At 38.5% G+C, this 15,209-nt stretch overlaps 2 protein-coding genes across 2 annotated transcripts; one reads left to right on the top strand and one right to left on the bottom strand.

Annotated features, from left to right (window-relative positions):
* The first annotated feature begins 884 nt into the window (after window positions 1-884).
* Window positions 885-2,826, top strand: LOC141343904 (zona pellucida sperm-binding protein 4-like). The gene is made up of 8 exons (XM_073848571.1): window positions 885-1,394; window positions 1,471-1,658; window positions 1,725-1,822; window positions 1,895-2,052; window positions 2,121-2,313; window positions 2,386-2,533; window positions 2,603-2,675; window positions 2,753-2,826. Exons 1-8 carry the CDS (start codon window positions 1,037-1,039, stop codon window positions 2,824-2,826), a joined length of 1,290 nt encoding a protein of 429 aa, XP_073704672.1. The 5' UTR covers window positions 885-1,036.
* Window positions 2,827-4,293: 1,467 nt separating this feature from the next.
* stk25b (serine/threonine kinase 25b) lies at window positions 4,294-14,343 on the bottom strand. Its single transcript, XM_073848686.1, has 11 exons — window positions 13,975-14,343; window positions 13,351-13,581; window positions 10,863-10,919; window positions 10,631-10,739; window positions 10,348-10,505; window positions 9,899-10,084; window positions 5,462-5,607; window positions 5,162-5,270; window positions 4,999-5,070; window positions 4,659-4,795; window positions 4,294-4,582 (listed from the first exon to the last, which is right to left on the bottom strand). Exons 1-11 carry the CDS (start codon window positions 14,002-14,004, stop codon window positions 4,543-4,545), a joined length of 1,275 nt encoding a protein of 424 aa, XP_073704787.1. The 5' UTR covers window positions 14,005-14,343; the 3' UTR covers window positions 4,294-4,542.
* Between the last annotated feature and the right edge of the window lie 866 nt (window positions 14,344-15,209).

Genomic DNA, 15,209 nt, shown 5'->3' on the forward strand with positions numbered 1-15,209 from the left:
CTATCTTTTAAAAAAGAAAAAAAAGGCTTATCTTAGTATCTTAGTATTTTTATCTTGTTTCTAGTCAAAATTTCTAAAAATTCTTAAATTAAGGCGAGACACTGCCAGTGAATAGGGTAAAAAAGACAACTAATAGTTATCGCCTTACTGACCCAGTTGATCGATTACATTGATAATATGAAATATGTGTTTATTTGCATACATTTCTAGTCCAGAAATCTAAACACTGGATGAAGTCAGTTTCAAAATTCTTGTTTAATTTTTTGACATAGTGTCAAATGCTTTTACAGAGGGAATTTGGGGTATATCATTTCATCACTCCATAATTCAGGAAAAAACTTTGAACAGACAAAAAACATGTATTTCTTACCATTTTGGGGAGAAAATGTTGTATAAAATCAAGCTAATATGAACAAATCCCTCTGTAAAAACCTTCAGGATATAGACAGAATACAAATGTAAAGTGTGGTGTGTGTAAGTGCTGCTGAAGTGGAGATTTATGGCTCAGTGTAGGAGAAAAAAACTCTTGGCCTTAAAAATATGTATTGTAATTGAAATCTATTGATACAAATAGATAAAGTGCTATAAAAGAAACACTTATCAGTGATGTTTGGCTGTTTTCTGAAAAAACACAAAGGCCTAAATCTCAAACTTCACAGCTGCATGAAAAAAACAGCGTTTTTGCCCATAAAATGTATTTAAGATATTTAATCTTGTTTTTTGCAAAATGCACTTAATTTAGTTTTTTCTCCCTGGAAACAGTTAAAATTATCTGGCAATGGGGTAAGTAAAATATTTTTAAATCAAGATGCATTTTAAATGCATCTTAACTTAGGAATTTGTAGAAATTTTCACTAGAATCAAGACAAAAATACTAAGTAAGATGCAGCCACTGTTGTTCAAGAACATCCAATCAAATGTGAAGTTAAAGTTAATTAGTCAGAGCAGCTGTAATGGTTCTTGATTAAAGGGGGTGTGGTTGATAACGACTATTCATTTGCAGAGTATAAATAGCAGTCCAAGGCCTCCTGAAACTATGCTCAGTTGTTTAGTAATGGCAGGAAAGTGGCATTTATGTTATTTCCAAACACTATGTGTTTTGGCTTGTTCTTTTTGCAGTGCTCTTCCTCAAATGGGTTTTCCAGCTCAGAATCCTCAAGCTCTGATGTTCCAGCCGTCTGACCATCGGTTTAAACAGTCAGCTCAACAACAATCTGCTCAGCAGGTTCCTCAGAAGTTTCAGCTTCAGCAGCCAGTAAAGGCCGAGCCTGCTGACAAATGTGCTGTAGCTGATTATGAGCAGATCCAATGTGGACAACCTGGTATCAGTGGTGCTGAGTGTGAGGCTATCAACTGCTGCTTTAACGGACAACAGTGTTACTATGGGAAAGCAGGTAAGAGTTTCGAATCTGATGAAATTTGGTTTAATGTTTGTTACCCACATTAATCTACTCTTGTATGTCATTCCAGTGACTGTCCAGTGTATTAGAGATGGTCAGTTTGTGGTAGTGGTGGCTAGAGATGTTACGCTGCCTCGACTGAGTCTGGATTCGGTCCGTCTAGTGGGTGGAAGTGAACCACCTTGCGCTCCTGTGGACTCTACACCTTTCTTTGCTATATACCAGTTCCCTGTCACCGCATGTGGCACGAGCATGATGGTGAGGAGATGCTTTATTCTGCATGGCTTATGATGGGCTGGATGCCAACAGTGTTCATATTTGCAGGAGGACAGTGGATATGTGGTGTATGAAAACAGAATGACCTCCTCGTATGAAGTAGGCGTTGGTCCGTTTGGTTCCATCACGAGAGACAGCCATTTTGAGTAGGTGACTCATACCCTTTATCTTAAGCACCATCTCTGACAAACTCTACAAGTTGACCGTTTGTTGTCCAGGCTTCTCTTCCAGTGTAGGTACTCTGGTACTGCTGTGGAAGCTCTGGTTGTGGAGGTCAACAGTGTTCCTGCACCTCCACCAGTAGCTGCTCCTGGACCTCTCAGAGTGGAGCTTAGACTGGCCAATGGCCAATGTGTCACCAAAGGTTGCGCAGAAGGTAAGACTTGTCTTCAGTCTTAAAGTCCAGGTTGCAGTGGACTGTGGTTAAACCCCAGTGTTCCTCAGGGGATGAGGCCTACACGTCCTACTACGGTGCTGCTGATTATCCCGTCACGAAAGTCCTGCGAGAGCCTGTGTATGTTGAGGTGCGCATTCTGGAGAGGACTGACCCCAACCTTGTCCTGATGCTGGGACGTTGTTGGGCGACATCAACCCCCAGTCCACTCAGTCTACCCCAGTGGGATCTTCTGATTGATGGGTGAGTCTACCGACAGTCTTTATCCAGCTAGTCTGCTGTGAGGAACTCTCTAACTGCCTCTTTCCTCTTCAGATGCCCTTACTATGATGACCGTTACCTGACCGCACTGGTTCCAATGACTAGAGCGTCTGGTCTTCAGTTCCCAACCCACTACAAGCGCTTCGTTGTCAAGATGTTCACGTTTGTTGATCCAGCATCACTGGCTCCTCTGCAGGAAACCGTATGCTCTTCCTGAACCCCTAATATTACTCTTTAATGGATTCTATGGCTTAACCCTTTTCTCTTTCAGATCTTCATCCATTGCAGTACAGCGGTGTGCCATCCCTCTTCTGGCTCCTGTGAGCAAAGCTGTGGCAGGAAGAGTAAGTGCACACAGTAACTATTTCCACTTGATTTGTGACTTCGTGGCCTTTCTCACTACTTTTTTTCTCCTTTTTAGGAAGAGATGTTGCTGTGAGGACCTCCACTATTGGACAAACTGTTTCCAGTGGAGAAGTGAGACTGGTTGTATGATTTGAGTTGTCTCTTAATAAACCATGCAGAACCTTACACTGTCTCAGTGTTTCATGCCAAGCTACCTAAAGTTGCTCGTTTATTTGCTATGTTAAGATCAATTGTGACTCAATCTACCTTCAGTCATTTGGTGCATCAACCATTGGGCCAGTTTTGGTTCACAAAATTTGTGTTCTCAAAAGGTCTTCTAGACACCCTTCCCTTAAGATCTCGTTCATATCCTTTATCCAATTTGTTCCTCTTTGTGATGGAGTTTTCCTCCACGACTCTTATCAGGTCGGCAAAAGTTATCTTTGGCAAACCAGTGAGGGAAGTTGTGTAGACTCTCTCCATTTTAAATTACCCGGCTTTCTGCTGTGTTGACATTACACAGGAAGTCTGCATACCCTGGCGATTGCGTGTTTCTGTGAAAAAGGTCTATTGCATGTTGGTCTCATTTGTAGTTTAAATACAGCAAATTATATTTGGAATAGTGAAATAAAGAACTATAACACCACAGAAACAACAAAAAGAGAATTTAAATGAGCTTTAGAGGTAGCGTTACATGGACATCGGAAAAATAACACTTGTGTGAACTTATTTAAGACCTAGAAGAGCGAATTTAAGGCCTAAAATTTTGACTTTTAAATTTTAGACTTAAGACCCCGCGGAAACCCTGTAAGTTATATCCTGCCAGGCAACATCAATGGACCATGAACTGACTTAAGTTTAATATAGTAAAATATACATAATAAAAGATGAGTGGTTCAGTCAGTGGTAGTTGTTCATGAGTCCCTTGTTTGTCCTGAACAGTTAAACTGCCCACTGTGTTTCAGAAAAATCCTTCAGGTCCCATAAACTTTTTTTTTCAGCATTTTTGTGTATTTGAACCCTTTCTAACAATGATTTGAGATCCATCTTTTCATACTGAGGACAACTGAGGGACTCAACAGAATGAAATGTATCTTCATTCGGTTCAAAAGTTTTCACCCCCAGCTCTAAATACATTGTTTCTCCTTGTAGAGCATCAGTTAGCATTTGAATCTTCTAAAAGTTGCATATGAGTCCCTCAGTTGTGAAAAGATAGATCTCAAAATTATAGTCATTGTTGGAAAGGGTTCAAATACACAAATGCTGAAAAACCAAATAATTTGTTGGAGCTGAAGAATTTTTCCTTTAGAACAGCGGACAGTTTTAACTGTTCAGGACAAACAACAGACTCGTGAACAACCATCACTAAACTAAAATAAAAAAAACACAGCTGTGGATCATTCAGGTAACAACACAGTATTAGGAAACAAGTGTATGTAAACTTTTGAGCAGTGTTATAAATTCAAGTATTATTTTCTCTTGTGGACTATTTGTAAATGTTTTTTATGTGAAATATCTTATTCAGGTCAGTTCTAAAAAAAGGGTGCATGTAAACTTCTGACCTCAACTTGATCTAAACATACCACAATTCACAACAATAACCACACAAACGCCACGTTTCCATAAACACTTTATAATAGGATTTTGATCTAACAGGTAAACACAGTTCGCTCAATGACATGGCTTTTTCTCTTAAATACTTTCCATTCTATAAAGAAAACTGTAAAAATATTTAATCATAACTAATTAAAAGATCTCTGGGGGTAAGAGAGGGTGAACGATGGGCAGTCGTAATGTGGTCCTGACGGGGCGATGATGACGATGACGATTTGGGGCGGGAGGAACAGCAGCAGCAGAGGCGGGGCTTCACCGTGATGATGGCGTGGTGTTACCATTCAGAGCAAACCTAAAACAAAAGATTTTTTTCATTCTAATGGCATTTTTACTTCTATAGTGGTATTTTTTTAATAAGATCAGCTTACCTGCACACTCTCTCCATCATGTGTGTGACCAGGAGGTCAGAGATGCCAGGGCAGGACTCTTCTGCCAGGTTGAAGGCATTCTCTAGCTCCTCTATGGCACCCATTCCTCCTCCACAAGCCCTCCTCTTCTCCTTCAGCTGGAGAGCAGACAGACTTACACTTAGCTCTACAACATATCGAGCTTATCACAGTTTATTACACTTTATTTCTTCCTTATCTGCTGCTACCGTGATAAAAGGTGATAGTGTTAAGAGATATTCAGGCCTGACAACTCCAGTCAGTGTGTTTGATTACATATATGAGGTGAGAGTTTAAGATAAAGAGTTTTATGCGTTTTCACCTCTCTGAAGATAGGAGAGACCAGCGCTGACAGACATTGTGACTTGGGCTGCCTCTTTACCGTCTCAGCTGCCTGTTAAACAAATTCAAAGCAAAATTTCACTCTTCATGTAGGGACTTCAGTACATTAAGCTTTATTTTCAGGTTTACTTTTGAAGTCTGACCTCTGAGTCTGTGTTTGTGTAGCCCTTCTGGAGCTTGTTCATGGAGCTGGGTCGGACTGTGGGGAACGTCCACATGGGACACTGGTCTCTGTCATCACTATCTCCATCCCTGATTGAGTAGAAGGAGAAACGGAGAAAATTAATCCGTTCAAGGCTATAAATCTTCGGGATCAATATGGCAGAGATCTAATTAAAAGGACAGAACTCAAGTAATAAGAAATGAATAATATATCATGATGAATTAGAACGAGTTTATTGATTGTACAGTACGTGCATCATAATGATGGATGGATGACATACATATCAGAATCATCAGAGCTAGACTCGTCTCCGTGGCCTTCAGATTTCCAGCGACGGTATCGGTCGATCAGCTCTGTCAGATAGGACGTTTTCTTGGTGTAGCGCGTGATGAATTTGTGCTTCAGTAACTCCTTGGCCGTGGGCCGCTGCACAAAACCAGAACAGTAATCCCATGCTTGGTGTTTTTACTGCCTTGTTTCAAAAAGCTTGAGATGTCTGACTACAGTTGGTGCTTGATGGGATACAAAATAATGCAATTTAAAGAGCAGGTCATATGGGTTTTTCGAAAGATATCTCTTTTGCAGTTTGTAACGTAGCTATCCTTCAATGTAAACAGTATGCAAAGTTGTTAATCAAAAAAGTGCATTATACATAAAGATATTGTCTCTCAAAAGAAAGTTGATTCAGAATTGCCTTTATATATCGATAACAGGCAAAAGATTCGGAAATATTCAGTCAAGCCCGAAATTATTCATACCCCTGGCAAATTCTGACTTGGTTACTTTTATTAAACCAGCAAGTTTTTTTTTTTTTTTTTTTTTACCAGAAATGACACAGGCTTCTTCCAAAAAATATGACATAAAATGACATAAAAATGTCATTATTTTAAGAACGGATTGGTGCACTTTATTATTGTTTTATGTAAAGGTGCTTAGGGTTGCCAGGTTTTCACAACAAAACCTGCCTAACTACTACTTAAAACTAGCCCAATTGCACTATGAGGGCGTTTCAGGGTGTAAAATACACACATTTTCAGGGGTTTCACTGGTAAATTTACATTCCAGGGGCTAAATATGACGTTATTGGGGTCACTTCAACCCGCAACATCAAAAACAAAAGCAGACTTGGCAACACAGATGGTAGCGCTCACTAACTTGCTCAAGAACTGCACTCCATGCCAAATCACAACAGGCTTGGCCAGCTGGCCAATCAGAGCAGAGTTGGCTTATGGAAGGGAGGAGTTTACAGACATTCGGTTCAAAGCTGGTTCAAAGGAACTGTTTCAAAATAATTGACAAATGACTTTATGTATAAATGTATATTCTGAGATGTTTTCTGACTTTAGATTAATTTAAAGGGGTCCTATTATGTTATTTTAAAGTCTTTATTTTGTTTTGGGGGTGCACTAGAACATGCTCTGATGGTTGGTGGTTCGAAAAAATTCATTATTTTACACATAATTTACACGATTACAATAGCTTTCTCCCCAGGCTGACACAAATGGCTCAATTAGTTCCAGGTTTGATGAAAAACCCGCCTTATGGAAAACAAAATCTGTTGTGATTGGTTAGCAGTCCCACTACATTGCAATTGGCGAACAGCTTAAATGGCATTTCAGTCCTGCCACGCCCCTTCCATGTTCCATGTACAACTGTAGATTAAAGTGATTCTTATGTTTTAAATATGGATATTTTTCTTACAAAAACGCATCAGATCGCTAAAGTAGGCTTTTACTAATCCCCCACCTCGTCCCTCCCCACCTGCCAACGGCAGGATACTGCGTTGTGACATTATAGCATCCGGAAAATAAATGCTGTAGTCCAAACAAGATGTTCGTTGAAGTTCTTGAAAAGGAATTTAAAAAAAATTAAAAATAAATATCTCCCTTTGGGCGGACTTTGAGATTTGTAACTTTGTAGATGTTTTTTTATGCCCAAACAAACACACCACACACTGGCTAAAATTCAAAAAGTGAAAAAGCATAATAGGACCCCTTTAAACATGTTGTAGGGGACTCCAACATAATATTAGGACACATCAAAAAAAAAAAACATATGACCTGCTCTTTCAACTTCTGTGTGCTATTATTAAAGGGATAGTTCACACAAAAATGAAAATTTGATATTTATCTGCTTACCCCCAGGGCATCAAAGATGTAGGTGACTTTATTTCTTCAGCAGAACACAAACAAAGATTTTTACGAAAACCGGTGCAGTCTGTCAGCCAAATTACGCCAGAGCGCATACACATGTAACGAGCCGGATGACAAGCTCGTGCTCAGGACAGATGGATGTGGATGTGTATCAAAGGTAGGGCTGGGTGATTCTTTCGATTTTTTCGATTAATTCGAATTTACGTTTTAAGACGATTTAATTTTTTATTAAATCGAGGTATCGCGGTTTTTTAATGAAAATATTAGATACATTGTAATTGCACCAATGGCAGAATAATTAAGAGGCAATATTGTCCGACCACATGATGGCGCGCCTAACTAACCGCTGTATTCAGAACGGAAAACAAATAACGCGTTCTGGTAAAATAACGCGAGTCACTAAGTGGACATGATTAGCTGCTTGCTAGCAAGTTAGCCTGTTATATTACATACAATTTCACTTATCACATAAACAGAGTAGAGAGATGATTGAAGACAATAGCGAATTATTTGCATATCGAGTGCGACCAGCATATTTGTATTTGCGCTGAGTGGAGCTTCAAAGGTTTCTATGTGTTTTGCATGTTGACTAATGTATCTCAAGTGTAGAGAGAGTGTAAATAAGAGACTGAATGGGCAGTAGCTTCGTTTATTATAATAGAGCTTTGTGATATTGCGAACTAAGATGAGTGACAGCTTTTACTCATTTTTAAGGGAGTTTGTAAACAAGATATTGATTTATTATAACAGTTAAATAAACAAGAAGTTATTATTAAGTGACTTACATTGTCTGACTATAACACTATTGCCTGATTTTGCTCTATTTTGTCGTCAAAAGTGGTCTGAAACAAGTCACAGCTGAGCCGCAGCGCATCTCCACTCAAACACAGCGGTGTTTCGTTTATGAATGAACGTGAGTTTTTAAACGAATCTAGTGAAATGATTCAATTTCCCATTCATAAAGAGTCACTTGCTTTATTACTGAATGAACCATCCGTTCAAACGAATCAAATGAATATGATTCAGTAATTAAATCAGTGTCTTGCCGCCACCTGCTGGAAGATCGTTTCAGTTATTTAAATCATTTAATATTTCTGTGTTCAAAATTGTATATTTTTGTATACGATATAAGTACAAGAGAAAAGCATGGAAATATATATTTTCCTCCCATCTCATATTTATTTGTCTTACAAACATTTACTGTGTCTGGTATGATAAGAATGGGGCCTGGTGGAAAGCGATCAGTGATGCAGTTGCAATGTATACTGCAAAATATATGGTGCCCATATATATTGTGGAAAAGCTAGAGTTTCTTTACATGCTAAAAGTAGTAGGGAGGAAAAAAATCGATTTAAATCGTAAATCGGATTTTTTGTGAAAAAAATAGGGGATTTTATTTTTAGGCCATATCGCCCAGCCCTAATCAAAGGTAAAAAAATATATAAATACTGTTCAGTTTTTCGCAAAAACCGATCGTTTCGTGTCTTAAGACATCAATGTATCGTCACGAGTCGCAGGGTGTAATTTGGATTTGTCTGTGCATGTTTTTGTTTACTTGTAAAGGTCTGGTGCCCATCCACTTCCATTATTTGTCTGACAGACTGCACCGGTTTTCGTTAAAAATCTTTGTTTGTATTCTACTGAAGAAACAAAGTCACCTACATCTTGGATAAGCAGTATATATATCTTGGATAATTTATCTGGTAAGCAGATAAATATCAAATTTTCATTTTTGGGTGAACTATCCCTTTAAAGCTACACTACCAGAAAGTCTAGTGTAGAAATAACCAAAAGTTTGGAATAATTAAGATATATTTGATGAAAACAGTGAAAACAGTAATATTGTGAAATATTACTAAAATTCAAATGAACTATAGTCTATTTTAATATATTTAAAAATGTAATTTATTCCTGTGAGGCAAAGATGATTTTTTTTAGCATTATTACCACAGTCTTTAGTGTCAAATGATACTTCAGAAATCATTCTTATATGCAGAATTGTTGCTGAAGAGACGATACTTATTTTTTTTAAATGTTGATAATATTATTATCAAACAGCTGTGCTGCTAAATATTTCTGTGGAAACTGTGATAGACTAACATTCAAAAGTTTGGGATTTTTTAAATGAATACTTTTATTCAACAACAAGTTTCCACAAATATTACCCAACAAAAACAAAAAAGTTTGACATTGATATTAAGAACAATTATTACCAATAAAAAAATAATAAAAACTGAGAACTAAATCAGCCTATTGGAATGATAGAAAACAGTTCTCAAACCATGTCAATAAGCTCTACAATTTTCAAATTGTGCGAAAGACGTGTTTTAGGCAAATGTCGCACATTCATGTCTTTTGCATTGCACGGTGCGAATGTATGTAACGTTGTATGTAATGTACTTATGAAACTAATTAAATTAGCTTCTGGTTTGCACAAACCAACAGAGATAAGAGACTTTCAAAAAACCAAAAAAATCTTAATTATTCCAAACCTTAGACTGTTGTAGACATTAGGGTTAACCTGAAACATTGTCATATAACAAGTTGCAGAGCCAAGTACTCACAAAGCGAGGGTCTTTATTGAGGCAAGCCTCCACAAACTCTTTGAAGGGTTTGCTGTAGGAGCCCTCCAGCGTTGGGGGAGTATTCTTGGGAATGAGAAACAACACTCGCATTGGATGCAGGTCGGAGTTTGGCGGTTCCCCCTTCGCCAGTTCAATAGCTGTAATTCCCAAGGACCAAATGTCTGCCTGCAGCCAAAAAGCAAACCTAAAAATCTCATTTCATATTTCAACTAGATATTATACAAACATTTGTGATAAAATACGTAAACTGTGCTAATGACTATTTTTTTTGCCTGAAAAAAAGCAAAAGACCAAGGGCTTGGAAACAGTTTTACCACCCCAGCCAGAACGTGCTGAAAGTGTTGTCACAGCTCTGCAGCCACATTTGCACATTAAAATTCAGATTGTTCTTTTGCATGCTGAGAAAAGTCCATTCTAGACCTCCGCACCTTAAAATCATACGCGGACTGTTTGATGACCTCTGGAGCCATCCAGAAAGGAGTTCCCACAAAAGTGTTTCTCTTGATCTGGGTGTCTGTGAGCTGTCCCGCCACCCCGAAGTCTGCCAGCTTCACATCTCCTTGCTCAGACAGCAGCACGTTGGCAGCTGCCACAAGATACAAACATGAATCATTAGCACGGGAACTCAAGATTTCACAGAAAGCAGATGATTAAATATGAAGCACTTCCTAGCCGGCCTAATTGAGTAGGCAGACGTGTAGGTTATCACACCTTTGATATCACGGTGAATCTTCCTCTCCGAATGCAAGTATTCCAGTCCCTTCAGAATCTCCCTCAGTATAGTGGCAATGTACGTCTCTTCTAGCGGTCCTGGTTTCAACTGAGACGTGTGGAGGAAAGCAGAAGATTAATTTAATTTCTAAAGCTGAAAGCTCTTAAAGAATTCATGAATACGCACATAAAAATATTCCCATAACTGAAGAGCCACTATTGTTCTACTTACAAGATCTAAAGCAGAGCCACCTCCTAAATACTCCATGATGATCCACAGCTTAGTTCCCTGTAGACAATGGTAAAAATAACTCTTTAAATGAGTAATAATAATTCTTTAAATGGCACTTGACATTTGATGTATTCAGCATTCATGTTTCAATATGACTCCAGTAGATATTTTATGATGTGGCTTAAAATAAATGTTTTTTTGTTCTACTGGAATCTGTGGTTCTATGAGGAACCTATCATCATCCATGCAACCTTTCAAATGCAAAACGTTGTCTATAGTACAAAAACTTTCTTTAAGTTTTGAAAATGTTCTTTAGATTATGAAAAAGGGATAGTTCACCCAAAAATGAAAATTCTGTCAAGATATTTTCGATGAAATCCCAGAGCTTTCTGACTTTGCATAGACAGCAACGCAACTAACACATTCAAGACCCAAAAGGGTAGAAAGAAACAAAAATAATGACTTTATTCAACAAGTTCTGTTCCATGTCAGTGTTTCACAAGAGTACCACCATCTGCTTGCAAACAAAGCAGAACAGTGGCAGAGAAGAAATTGTTTAATAAAGTCCGTATTTTTGTTTTCTTTGTGCACAAAAAGTTCTCGCAGCTTCATAACATTTAGGTTAAACCACTGATGTCACATGGACTATTTTAACAATGTTCTTACTACCTTTCTGGGCCTTGAACATGATTGCTGTGTTGCGTTGCTGTCTATCAGGGTCACAAAGCTTTAAGATTTCATCAAAAATATCTTAATTTGTGTTCTGAAGATGAACAAAGGTCTTACAGGTTTGTAACGACATGAGGGTGACAGAATAATTAGTGACAGAATTGTCATTTTTGGGTGAACTGTCCTTTTAAGAACATTTAAGTAAAAGGTTAACCCAAAATGGTACCCCCAAAAAACTCTTTTGCAATATTTATTTTAAAGAGCAGTAATTTAGTGTCTGGAAGAAATCATAACAGATCTGGTATTTTGCATGGATATTTAACAGGATATTTAATGATTGGAAATGGGTTTGCAATGGGTTGCCTTGTTAACCCCAACTTGCAGATACAGTAACTACACCATTCAGCTCCAAATAACATATTTTCTATTTTACAGCCATTCAAATAAGTTGAAAATATATTGACAAATTTTTCAAGCAACATTGTAACCGAAACATTTCATTATATTCTAGTAGACGTTTGTTTTTGTGACTCCAACAGCAAACCAGCATTGTCATGACATCATTAGTCACACGGCTAAAATTGATTGGCTAAAACAACCTGGCAGCAAAACTCAATATCCATAAGTAAATATGGCAGATTTCAAATCACGTATTTTCAGGAGGTCCAACACAAGTTAATCAAGGTTACTGAGGCTACTGAAATGAATGGGAATGCTAGCAGAGAACTAGAAGTCCCTGCAGATAGTAGAAACTTAAAAAGCGATTTGGCCATCTGTTAATATTATCTAATATGGTGCATGGCTTAGGAGATGAGTGGATGAAGCTGCTTCAGAAGAAGAAAATGGTATGCCATTTTTAATAAAGGGCTAGTTCACCCAAAAATGAAAATTAGCCCATGATTTACTCACCCTCAATGCATCCTAGGTGTGTATGACTTTCTTCTTTCAGACTAATCCAGTCAGAGTTATATTAAAAAATTGTCCTGGCTTATCCAAGCTTTATAATGGCAGTGGGCAGATGTTTCTGTTCAACAGTCCAAAAAAAGTCCATAATAAATAGTGCCTCACACGGCTCTGGGGCGTGAATAAAGGCCTCTTGTAGTGAATCGATGCGTTTTTGTAAGAAAGAGATCTGTTTTTAAAAACATTATAAACTATAAACAGACGCTAACTGCCATGCGCACAAGCCATTCCGGGCAGATGATGTAGGATGTGTGTGTAGCGTTGGAGAGAAGTGACGAGGAGAGAGCAAAACAAAACACTGGTCACTAATTAGAAGTACAATATGAGAATTTGTAATGAAATGTAAGATTTCAATATAAGCCAAGTAGACCGTCCTCTGCCTGGAATGGTCTGCGTGCATGACAGTAAGCAGAAATTAGAGAAAAGTGTTTCTAACATTTTAAACAAGGATATTTTTCCTACAAAAATGCATCGATTCGCCAAAGGAGACCTTTATTTACCCTTTTTATTATGGACAGATGCACTTTATTGGACTTCTTTTGGACTGTTGAACAAAAAACACCTGCCCACTGCTATTATAAAGCTTGGAAAAGTCAAGACATTTTTTAATATAACTCCGATTGGATTCGTCTGAAAGTAGAAAGTCATAAACACCTAGGATGCCTTGAGGGTGAGTAAATCATGAAATAATATTCATTTTTGGGTGAACTATCCCTTTAAAGATGTTTTTTATTTGAAATAATTCATTGACAAATCACTTACTCCGGCATTAAGATAGCAACTTGATGTTGATGTTCAAAACTCTTATTATTGTTTGTCTGTCACGCTTGAGAGCCCAAACAATGGGAGAATGTACCTTCAGATATGAGCCATAGTATTTGGTGACATAGGGGCTGTCACACTGGCTGAGCACCGTGATCTCCTGCTGAATGTCCTCGATCTCATCTTCCGCCTCCTCCAGGTCGATGATCTTGATGGCCACCACCTCTTTAGTGCGATTGTTGATGCCCTTGTAGACCTCACCGAAAGACCCTTTCCCAATGCGCTCCTGCTTCGTGAAATACTCCTCCGGGTCAAGCCGGGAATTCTGTGTGAGAGAGACGGTAGAGATATGATGTGAGATACAATGACAGATGTAGATGAAGATCAATAATCATTTACTATGGACCACATTACATCACATCCATTGGGATGCTCTGCTGTATATGTTTGAGCAGCATATTAACTATTTACATGTATATAAATACTGATATAGGCAATTCAAATTAAATAAAACAGACATAACATGAAATGGAAGAAAAAAACAGACATTCCTTTCCAATTATCTGCATTAAAACTGACACAATATAACATTAGGACAGCACTCAGTTACTCTAAATAGAGAAGTGTCATGACATGCCAGGCTTAATAAACATCAATTTGATTTAACTGATTAATACCCCTGGATGCAGAATGAACATCCGCTGGGCTGCGGATTTACCTGGTTCTGCATGTCGCGGAGGTGCGCCATCCTGACAGCAGGTCGGTGTGGATGAGAGCAGATGTAGCCCTTTCTGCCAAAGGAGGGGTGCTGGAAAACTCTTCAACGGTTTGCTCTTCCTCCTCCGATCCCCTGCTTAGCTAGCTAGCTTTTACATACAAAAACACCTCTGCATGTCCTGTTCGTCTGCCGTGTTTTCGGCCTCCAATCCCCTGATGGCGGACCCCGCAGCCTGGCGAGAATGACAGTTAGGTGTCGTGTGACTCCATGTATGAAAGCATCTGCGTACGAGCTAATCTCTTTCCGCCGCTAATTGTTTTATATTGATCCGCTCACGTTCGGGCGGCTCTTCATTTATTGCTTGCGGGAGAACAAAATAATAGGAGCAACTGCGCATGCGCAGCTTCTGATTCAAGGAATGGGGGATTGTGGGAGTTGTAGTTACACTGTCAGCAGGGAGCGAGATTAAAATCGACATGAAATGGAAGTTCATGCTTTATCTTTTCTAATGCATTATTGCGAACATTCAATCATTTAGTCTGTTTAAACCCTGCCCTTGCAAACTCCTTTGCTCCATATTAACACCTAAACCTTAAAATCCAATCAACAACCAAAACCAGAACCAATGCCGCGTTCCAGGCAACCCGTAACCCGTGTTTTTCCAACTTTTTACCAGTGAAAGTGCACTGGAACGGCAGTCAAAGCCTTGACTTCCCACTCGTGAACTCGTACTAGATCGATGTACTCCCAGTTACGAGTTCTGACGTAACATAGCCCGCGAAACAACAATGTCAGCCCTAATGGGTGCGGTCACGGTGTTTATGCAAGTAGTACACTGTGGAAAAATAGAGCTTAGGACAATATAACGTTGCAATCAAATTAATAATAATATAAAAATAATAATAATTCATAGATGTGCCCAGGCAATTTGACTTGCCTGGAACGCTACAAAGTCGTGAGTCGTGGTTTGAAGTGGTGATTTACCAGTTAAAAAACTTGCCTGCCTGGAACACAGCACAAGTATCACCTTACATTTATAATTTTTTCTATGCACCTTTTTTTCAACGCTTAAGACTCTTCCGATTTATTATCCGCTATAGGGAAATAATGATAAGAAAAACAATGTGCAGTAAATGGTAAAACTGTCTGCACTACAACCCAGTGTGTTCATAATTGTGACCCTGGACCACAAAACCAGTCATAAGGTTAAATTTGACAAAACTGAGATAAATAAG

This window comes from Garra rufa, chromosome 10 (genome assembly GCF_049309525.1).
Source record: "Garra rufa chromosome 10, GarRuf1.0, whole genome shotgun sequence".
In the NCBI taxonomy this organism is placed as follows: Eukaryota; Metazoa; Chordata; class Actinopteri; order Cypriniformes; family Cyprinidae; genus Garra; species Garra rufa.